We start from the raw sequence: 10567 nt of genomic DNA on the forward strand, positions 1-10567 counted from the left end.
CTACTACGATATTTCATAACTGACCATCACATGGACGACGACCGGTAGCAAAAGATCTCCCCTATGGTGACCACGAAGGCACGATGCTCTTCCGCCCACGCGGAATGCTCCTCGTGTGCACCAGTTACGGACACTCCTAAAACTATAACCTAACCTAACAAGTCTTACCCTGTATAAATTATATAGTAATAATCAGGATTGGGAAATAACTTCTTCGTTACTTGTAACGAAGTTATGGTTACAGTTATTTCTTTCGGTAACTATAACTTATTACTGTGATTAAAAAGTATCCGACCTTTATTTTTTAAAAATCGCGGGTAAACTGTAAATCAAATCCGTTTGCTTTCTTAAGTTGGCACACATGTCCTTCGAATTTAGTGAAAAAATCATGGCGTTCCTTTAAGCCGTTTGAAAGTAGCAATTGTTTATGTCAGTAATTGTTGTGCATGGCAATTTTTATGATGTCGAAAAATATGGAGCAAAGAATTTGTTTGAAATTTTGTGTTGCAAACGAAATTTCGTCCACAAACGCATTCAAAATGTTGCTTACGGCGATGATTGTTTATCGCAAACAAGTACATTGGAGTGGTTTAAGAAGTTTTAAGAAGGACGAGAATCTGTTGAAAACGACCCATGCTCTTGAAGACCATCAATGTCAACGGACGCTCACATTGAGAAAGTGAAAGAATTGGTGCTCCAAAATCTTCGACTGACTGTGCAAGAGATAGCAGATGAAGTTGGAATATCATTTGGATCGTGCCAGCACACAAGATCCATAAGAAACAACCGGAATTGCGGGAAAATAACTCGTGGATTTTGCATCACGAAAACGCACCATCGCATACCTCGATACTTGTGCGTAAATTTCTAACAAAAAACTCAACGAATGTCGCTCCGCATGCACCGTATTCACTAGACATGGCCCCTTGCGACTTTTTCCTGTTCTCCCTACTGAAAAAACCATTTCGCGGACAGAGTTTCGAATCGATTGAGGACATCAAAGGAAAATCGCTGCGTGAATTAAAGGCCATACCGTCTATCGCATATGAACGATGTTTCCAGGATTGGATCAAACGCTGGCATATGTACGTTGCAAGCAATGGGGACTACTTTGAAGGAGACTATAAGAATTTTGATGATTAAATTGTAATTTTGATTTTTAAAAATAAAATTCGGATACCTTTTCAGTCACAGTAATAACTTCGTTCCGTTTCTTCCATCTGTAACTGTAACTTAATTTAGTAACTAATTTAATAGTTACTTTAATAGCTCCCATCGTATCCCCGTTCCCGAGCTAGAGGACAGGGATTGGACGGAAGACCTGGAGCGGTTAATCCGAGCGAGTTTGCCAGGGCAGGGAAGAGGCTCGGGGGCAAGGGGAAAGCCCCTGGCCCCAACAATATTCCTGGCCGCGCCTAGGCGCTGGCTCTAACAGGTGAAAGCCTATCCCTGAGTCCCTGAGTCCCTGAGGCACATGTGAACAAGTGTCTCAGAGAAGACGTGTTTCCCCCAGAATGGAGGAAGGCGACTCTTGTTTTCCCGAAGAAGGGCAAAGCACCCGGAGACCCTTTTACCTACAGGCCGATATACCTGCTGGACGAGGAGGGCAAGATGTTCCAGCGCATCATTGCCCACCATCTCGTCCAGCACTTGTCCCTGGAGGGTCCGAACCTTCACGACGACCAATACGGTTTCAGGGCGGACCGGTCCACCCTGGACGCGATCCAACGCATCCGGGAGCTAGCCCGCCACGCCGTGGAGGATGATGGGGTGTTGTTGGTGGTGTCGCTCAACATCTTGAACGCCTTCAACACCCTATTCTGGTCGGAGGTGGGACGGGTCCTCGAGTATTATGGGGTGCCCGTCTATCTCCGGCAAATTCTATCGGATTACTTCAGGGACAGGGACCTTCCCTTCACCTCAAAGGGCGGGGTCTCGAGCCGAAGGGTAATGTACTGTGGTGTCCCGCAGGGGTCCATACAGAGCCCGTTGCTGTGGGACATCACGTACGACGGTGCTTCGTACCGCTCTCCCCCCTAGCTGCCACGCCATCTGCTACGCAGGCGACACACTCGTGGCGGCCGGAGGACGAAGCTAGAGCGATGCACGCCTTTGCGGCGAAGCTGCGGCGGTATCCGTAGTAGGCGCCATCTAAAGCCTGGGACTGCAGGTGGCTTCCCGCAAGACGCAAGCAGTTTACTTCCATGATGGAAGTCGCGAGGCGCCGCCACAGTCTTGGGTGAGGGTGGATGCAGTCCGCGTCCGCATCGGGCCACAAATAGAATATCTGGGCCTGGTGCTGGACGGCCGCTGGGACTTCGGGACCCACTTCCGGCGGACGGCTCTCCGGGTCCGCAAAATTGAGCTGACACTAGCCAGCCTGATGCGGAACCAAGAGGGTCCGAGCTGGCACGTTCGCCGCTTTTACGTAGGCGTGGTCGTCTCAGTCGCCTTGTACGGGGCCCATATGGACACCCCGATTAATGGGCGCCGACCGCTACAAGCGCCTGCTTCGGCAGGCGTTGCGGCCGGTGTTCATCAGGGCGATCCGAGCATATAGGACCACGTCCTACATGGCGGCGACGGCCCTGGCCGGCCTTCCCTCCGTGGAGCTCCTGGCCCGCGAACGCCATCAGGTGTTCTGGCGGGTCAAGAAGCTCCGCGGTGAGGGAGAGACGATTACGGTCAAGGAGGTGGCGGCCCTGAGATCTCAGGCCAGGGACCGGGCGCTTGAGCAGTGGCAGCAGATGCTGCACGACTCTCGGGTGCCCGGTCTCTGAACGGCCGAGGTCGTCCGTCCCTGTCTCGCGGACTATGCAGACAAGAGAGAATGCGGACTCTCCTTCTGGATGGTGCAGGTCCTGATGGAGACCATGAAAGAAGGAGGGCGTACTAGGTGGCGACGGGACGCCGTGCGTTTGGGACCTGCATCTCATTTTTCGTTCTGAAGAGAAAAAAGTATCGAGAGCGCGGTAGTCGCTAGACCGGGAATCGAACCCGGGTCTTTTCGCTTGCCGGGCAACTGTTCTAGACCACTGAGCTATCTGACGCTCCACACTCACGACACTCTCTTCTCCCTAAATAACGTTGAGAGATGTCATTCGGAAGTGACATCTCTAGTGCTATCCCGAGCGCACGGCGACTACAGAGAGAGGCATTGTTACTTGTACCTAGTGGTACAAGCTGGTGGTCTCTCAAAATCTTAGGTTGCTATCCTTTAAGACCTACTGTCCATGTATGCCGGCCTCCACCGTTGCCCCTCCTTATCCGGTACAAATAATAGAAATAAGCTCCGGGGTCGACGCCATATTTTGGCTGCCCCGGGCGCTTGGACACTTTTTTTTGCAACACGCCGAACTTCAATTGCAAATTTAAGAAAACATATGAATGTAAGTCTTTATTTATAAAACATCAATATATTTCTTAGTAAAAAAATTTAATTTGTAATATTAAAATTACTCTTACAAGGAGAGTATCACAACTGTCCCTGACCGATTTGAATGGGCTTCGGATATGTTGTAGAGCATCAAAAACTAAGGAATACATATTTTTTTATATCGGCTTCGGAGCATGTTTAGGGGATGAAACCACCTCTTGAATAAAGTAGCCATTGTCGTTTTTATCAAATTTTCTCATTTTATCATATTTTCTAAATTATGAGTCATATGAAAAAAAGTTTCAGACAAAAGTTTTGCAATATTTTATGCTCTTTGCAACCATGTATTCAGTTTTTTAAAATTTCAAATGCTGAACTACTCCCCCCTTTCGTTATCCTGGCAAAATTTTTAAATTTTTGTAAGGACAAAAATTGTAAAGCATTAAATACCAAATCCATCCGTATATAATATTGGAAAATGGTATTTAATATTTTGGACAAAACGCAATGAGAAACTTCATGGTATATGTGTCACGCTGCCCGAATAGATAGATACTGTAGGTAGGTACGCTGTGATATTTCTCTGCAATTGCACTATACTTCACGACTGTTTATGCATATTTTCTTATGCTATAATTAATCGTAATGATATGATATTAGTCTCACGATGTTCGATTGTGTTAATGATTTTCTATTGGGTGTACAAATTAGTTCGGTCCGTTTTCAAAAGATGACTCCGGCTGTTATGAATGATTCATAGTGACTGCCGATTTTGGCGGTTTCAGAGAGGTTAGACATCTGCCAATAATATTCAGTTTATATCGCTTTGTGTTTCATACAAAAACCTTGCTTTTCACAGTGTTGAAAATGTCGAATTTTGTGTTAACCAAGCAGCATTTGCGAGAGATTTTAATTTTCTGCTTTAATTGGAAGAAAAGTGCAGCTGAATGCTTGTTGAAGTTTATGGTGACGCTACTCCAACTGATAAATCATGTAGGGAATGGTTTCGACGTTTCAAGGATAGAAATTTTAGCGTCGAAGACAAGCCTCGCTCTGGACAGCCAAAAAAATTCGAGGACAAAGAATTAGAGGCATTACTTGAAGATTAGAGTCGAATTGCAAGAGGAGCTTGCAGAATCATTGTGAGTGACTCAACAAGCCGTTTCCGTACGATTGAGAGACATGGGAATTATTAAAAAACAAGGAAATTGGGTGCCTTATGAACTGAAACTGAGAGACGTTGAAAGGCGTTCTTCATGACAACGCTCGGCCTCATGTCGCAAAAGTCGTAAAAAAATATTTGGAAACGCTCAAATTGGATGTTTTACCGCACCCGCCGTATTCTCCAGACATTGCTCCTTCTGATTACTGGTTGTTCCGAAGGATGCAGCACAATTTAATAGGTCACCGGTTCACTTCTTCGCAGATATCGAAAATTGGCTCTAAACTTGGCTCGCCTCAAAAGACGAGTCATTTTTTCGAGATGTAATTCGAAAATTGCCTGAGAAATGGGAGAAAGTAGTATCCAGCGCTGGAAAATACTTTAATTGATCTGTTCATTCATTTTATTTTGAAATAAATACAAAGCAAAGTCAACTGTGTCGCAGTGCATCAAAAACAATTTATTTGTATTTTACTTCTATAAATAAATTTTGTTCTCGTTTCGCATGAAACAGACTCATGTGATCGTCATGCACACTATAATTGGCTCATCTGATCGTATTGCGCACTATGTAGACTATAAAAAGATCTGTAATATTTGAAAACGGGCAGTTCATTTCATGAGTTCATAGTGTAAAGAAGTGTGTTATACACTATAATTTTGTGGAGACTTCCGCTTCCGGAGTGCGAGTGAGAGTGTGGTGATAAGAAGCGTGTGTGAAAGAATGATTGAGAGAGGGAAAAGGGGAACGGGAGAGGAGAGTGGAGGTGCGAGAGAGCTAGAGGGAGAGGTGAAGTGAAGGGAGGAGTGTGGGTGGGACTTGGGAGGAGACAGGAGAGGAGGGAGTGGAGGGAAAAAAGTAGGAGAAAAAGAGATTAGGAAGAGGAATGCAAGTAGAAGGGGCAAAGAGTATAGGAATATAGAAGAGTGGAAGCAGGAATAAGAAGGAGCAAGGTAGGAAAATAAATTAGACGAAAGAGAAGACACGGAATTGGGTGATGAGGGAGAAGAAACTAGGGAGATAGGTACTAGGAAGGAACTAGAAGAACGGGCGTGATAGACGGGCAAGAAAATAAGATAAAATAGGTAAGGTGACGGAAAGGGGAAGAAAGTTGGGTGAAGAGCGAGGTAGAGGCGTAGGGGTGGAAAGAGAAAGAAGGGATGAGTCGGGGAACAGGATGGAGGAGTTTTTGAAGAGGAAAAGGGAGAAAGAGGAAAGAGGCAGAGAGAGGGAGAAGGAGGACAAGAGGTGCAGCAATTTGCATTCAAAAAGGGGAGAAGGACGATGAGGTCGCCACAAAAAAGAGAGGAAGAGAGAGAGGAGGAATAGAAATGGTATGGTGGACGGGAATAAAGGAAGAGTGGAAGAGGGAAATGAGGGAGGGGTTACAGGAGATGAAGGAAGTGCTGAGAGAAGAAGTGAGAGAACAAGGGGAGGAGATTAGAAGAGAACTGGAAGACCTGAAAAAGAAAATGGAGGAAAGGGAAAGAGAATGGAAAAAGAAAGGGAGGAATTAAGAGAGAGAATAGAAAGGTTAGAGGGTGAGGCTAGAAGAAGGGATGAGAGGGAAACAGAAGAGGAAGAGGTAGAAGAGGTAGAAGAAGAGCGAAGAGAGAAAGAAACAGAAGAAAGAATGAAAGAAATAGAGAGAAGGATGGAAATGAGAGAGAGAGAGAGAGAGAGAGAGAGAGAGAGAGAGAGAAAGGGGAGAAGAAGGAATATAATCGTAAGAGGGATGAAGGGAGGAGAAAGAGAGATAGGAGAGAGGCTGAGGGAGACAATCAGAGAATTAGGAATAGAGGTGGAGATGAAGGAGTTAAAAAAGGTGAGAAAGGATAAGGAGACAGAAGTAGAGAGAACGATAATAAGAGTAGAAAGCATGGAAGGGAAAAGGGAGATAATGACAAGAAAGAAGGAGATACAAAAAATGGGTACAAAGGTGGAGTATGACCTAACTTGGAAAGAAAGGAAAATGAGATGGAAGCTAGAAGAGATAGCAAGGGAAGAGAGAGAGAAAGGAAAAAAGGTATGGGTAAAATATGGAAGGATACAGATAGAAGAGAAATAGTGGAGATGGGATGAGATGGAAGAAAAATTGAGAGACAGTGAAGGAGAAACAAAAACAGAGAAGGGGGAAGGGGACAAGGGGAAGAAGGGAGGGAGAGAAAAGTAAAGGAGGAGAGAGGAAGGAAGGAGGAGGGGAGGTTATGGAAGGTGAGGTTCTGAAATGTGGCAGGGCTGTGGAATAAGGGTAAGGAGTTCTGGGAGAGAATAAAGAATTGGGATGTGGTCATGATGATGGAAACGTGGGTTGACGAGAATGGATGGGAAAAACTGAGAGGGAGATTGCCGAAGGAATTCAGATGGAAGGTACAAATAGCGAAAAGAAGAAGTAAAAAAGGAAGAGCGTGTGGAGGGATGTTAATGGGAATTAAAAGAGAAATAGGAATAATAGAGGAGGAAGAGGAGGAACAGGAAGGAAGGATGATAGGGGTGACAAGAGTGGGGAGAAAAAAATGGAAGATTATTGGGCTATATGTGAGGGGAGATATGGAGACGAAAATGGAGGGGATAAAGAAATGGACGGAAGAAAGGGAAGAGGGAAGCAAGACCATAATTGGGGCAGACTTTAATGCGAGGACGGGAGAGGAGGGAGGATGGAGAGAAAGGGAGGACTGGAGAGGAGATGGAAGGGAGAGATGCTCGAAAGACAAAAAGGTGAATAAAGAGGGAATGAGACTGGTGAAAATCATAGAGGAAAGGGGATTGGTCATTTTGAATGGTGGAGTAAGAGGGGATGAAGGGGGAGAGTATACATATACAGGGGAGAGAGGAGAGTCGGTAATTGACTATGCGTTGGGAAATGAAGAGGTGATAGAGGAGATAGAGAGGATGGAAATAGGGGAGGAAGTGGATTCGGACTACCAACCAATTGGGATATGGATAAAGGGAGAACGAGAAAGGAGAAAGAAAGAAGGAAGAAAGAAAGAGAGGCACGATAGGGGAAGATGGGACAGGAAAGGAATAGAAAAATTCAAAAGGGAAATGGGAAGGATACAAGGGGGACAATGAAGGGTCGGAAATGAAATGAGGATGGTGGAAGAAAGGATAAGAGTGGTGATAAAAAAGGGAGGGGAGGGGAGAGAAGGAGGAAAAGGGAACAGGAAGGGGTAGTGGGATGAAGAATGTAGGGAAAGGAAGGGTGAGGTGAGAAGAGAGTTAAAGAAGTGGAGAAGAGGAGGGGGAGGAAGAGGGGAGAAGTAAAGGGAAAGGAAAAGGGAATATAAAAAGTTAAGTGAGAAAAAGAAGGAGGGGAAAGAGAAAGATGGGAGAAAGAATCGAAGGAGGCAAAAACAGAAGGAAAAGTATGGGTGATAGTGAGAAGGGAGAGGGGCAGAGGGAGGAAAGTAAACGAACTAATTAGAAAGGGAGAATGAAAGGAGCATTTCATGAGGCTACTGGGGGGAGTAGAGAGAAGGGTAGTAAGAGGATAAGCAAGGAATGGGGTAAAGGAAGAGGAGGAGGAAATATAGAGGGAAGAGATAAGAAAGGTAATAAAGAAGTTGATGGAAGGAAAGGTGGTGGGGAAGGACGGAATACTGAACGAAGTATGGAAATATGGAGGGGAGGAGATGGAGAAATGGGCATGGGAGGTGTGTAGAAGGGTATGGGAAGGAGAGGGGTGGCCGGAGGATTGGAAAGAAGGAATAATAATCCCGAAAGAAAGGGAAAGGAGAGAAAGTCACGGAATGTAGGGGGATAACACTGATGCCATTACTTTATAAGATCTACGCGGCAGTGCCAGCGGAGAGAGTGAGGGAGGAGGTGGAAGGGAAAAGTCTATTATCGGGGAGTCAAGCAGGATTCAGGAAGGGGATGGGATCAGTGGATCAGATATACGTACTGAACTACTTGATCAACAAGCAATTAGGAAGGAAAGGAGGAAAATTGATAGCGATGTTTGTAGATTTAAGAGCGGCTTTCGACTCGGTGGAAAGAGATAAGGTAATAGAGGCAATGAGAGAGCGAAAAGAGTAATTGATGAGCAGGGTAGAAGAAATAATGAGGGAAACGAAGAGCAGGGTGAGAGTGGGGGAGGAGATAGAAGAGGAGTTCTGGACGGCGAGGGGTGTTAAGCAGGGATGTCTACTGAGTCCAGTACTATTAATATATTCTTAGCGGGTTTGGAGGAGATGCAGAAGGGAAAATGGGGAGGGATTAAGGTAGGGGGGAGAAAATATACACGCTGTCGTATGCAGACGACGTGGTATTGATGGCAGAAGAAGAGGAGGAGATGAGGGCGATAATAGTAAGATTGGAGAGGTACCTAGAAAGGAAAGGGTTAGAGTTGAATATAGATAAAAGACAAAGAAGATGAGATTCAGAAAGGAAGGTGGAAGGAAAAAGAGGAGAGAATGGAGGTGGAAGAGGAAAAGACTGGAAGAAGTGAAGGAATATAAATATCTGGGGTATATAATGCAGAGCAATGGAGTACAAGAAGCGCATATAAAAGAAAGGAATAGGAAGGCGGCGGTGGCAATGAGAGTGGTATGGGGAATAGGAAAGAGGGTGTGGGGAAAATACTGGAAGAGAAGATTGTGGTTGTTTGATGCACTGATTTGGACGGTGATGGGATATGGAGCGGAGGTATTGGGATGGAAGGAAAGAAAAGAATTGGAGGGGACACAGGATAGGTACATAAGATGAACAATGGGGGCAGAGGGTAGGACGCCAGGGTATTTGGTAAGGGGAGAGAGAAAATGAGGGGGAGATCAGAGAAGAGGGCATGGAATTTTGAGAGGAAGCTGCAGGAAGGAGGGGGAGGAGAGGTGGCAAGGAAATGCTGGCAGGAAATGAAGGAAAGGTGGAAGTAGAAGAGGATAGTAGGAAAATGGGAACAGGAGAGAGGGGATTTCATGAAGGAGAGAGGGATAGGGGAAGAGAGGAGGGAGACAATGGAATACGAGGAAGTGGAAAGAAAGGATAGAGAATTGCAACGGGAAGAAAGATGGAGGAAGATAAGAGAATCGAAATATAATAAATGGTACAAATATGTGAAAGGAGTGGGGATACCGGAATATTTACCGGAAGAATACCGGAAGAAGGGATTGGTGGAAGGAAGATGGAGGAGGGTGTGGAAGTTCAGGATAGGAAATGAGATAAAGGAAAGAGAGTATTGGGAGAAGGAAAAAAAGGAAGTGTAGAATGTGCGGGGAGGAGGAGGAAACATGGGAACACGTATGGGAGGAATGTATGAAGTGGGAAGGAAGGGAAGAGGTAGGATGGGCAGAAATAGTGGAGATGTTGAGAGAGGGAGGAGAGGGAGAGGAGTGGATGAGGATGATAGAAGAGTGGAGGGGGGAGGCTAATGGGGGAGGGGGAGGGGCAGAGTGGGAAACGGAGAGTGGGAGACGGAGAGTGAGGGAGAGAGAGAGAATGGGAAGCGGAAGTCCCATAATAGTTTGTAAGTAGAAATAAGTAGAATAAAGTAGTATGTAAGATAGATATAAGTTAGAGTTAAGTAGGATGTAAATAGTAGTAAGTGGTAGGCAAGAGATTAGGCCGGAGAGTGGGGTGTTGGAGGGGGAGAGTGGCGGGGGGCGTAGAGAAATCATAGAATCTAAGGCGGCGGAGAAAGAAAGGAAGAGATTGTGAAACGAATTGTAACTCCAATAGGAGAACAATAAAGACATATATACATACACTATAATTTTGTGAAATTATGTAAGTATTTATTGTATTGTATTATTGTCTTACGCTTGTCACTCTTCATATTTATATTGGGTGAGTGCAAAAGTTCGTGCGGAGTTTCAATAGATGGAGTTATAAGCGTCGTAAAGTGTTGTCATTAATACTTCCATCTACATATTATATAACGTTGGAAAGGTGACGTCTTCAGCTGTTATTAAAAAAAAAATCATTTGTTTTCATACAAACTGCTTCAAGAAATATCACTTTAAAAATGAGTATCGATAAGATGCATTTACAGCATGTTATGCTTTACGAGTTTCGGAAGGGAATAAACGTT

General features: G+C 45.1%; 1 protein-coding gene across 1 annotated transcript; it reads left to right on the plus strand.

The window, feature by feature from the left end:
• The first annotated feature begins 652 nt into the window (after positions 1 to 652).
• Positions 653 to 2780, plus strand: LOC112589410 (uncharacterized). The gene is made up of 4 exons (XM_025302589.1): positions 653 to 736; positions 1486 to 1947; positions 2171 to 2413; positions 2520 to 2780. Exons 1-4 carry the CDS (start codon positions 653 to 655, stop codon positions 2778 to 2780), a joined length of 1050 nt encoding a protein of 349 aa, XP_025158374.1.
• Positions 2781 to 10567: the final 7787 nt, after the last annotated feature.

The sequence above is a fragment of the Harpegnathos saltator genome, unplaced genomic scaffold, assembly GCF_003227715.2.
Source record: "Harpegnathos saltator strain DR-91 unplaced genomic scaffold, Hsal_v8.6 scaffold50, whole genome shotgun sequence".
Taxonomy (NCBI): domain Eukaryota; kingdom Metazoa; phylum Arthropoda; class Insecta; order Hymenoptera; family Formicidae; genus Harpegnathos; species Harpegnathos saltator.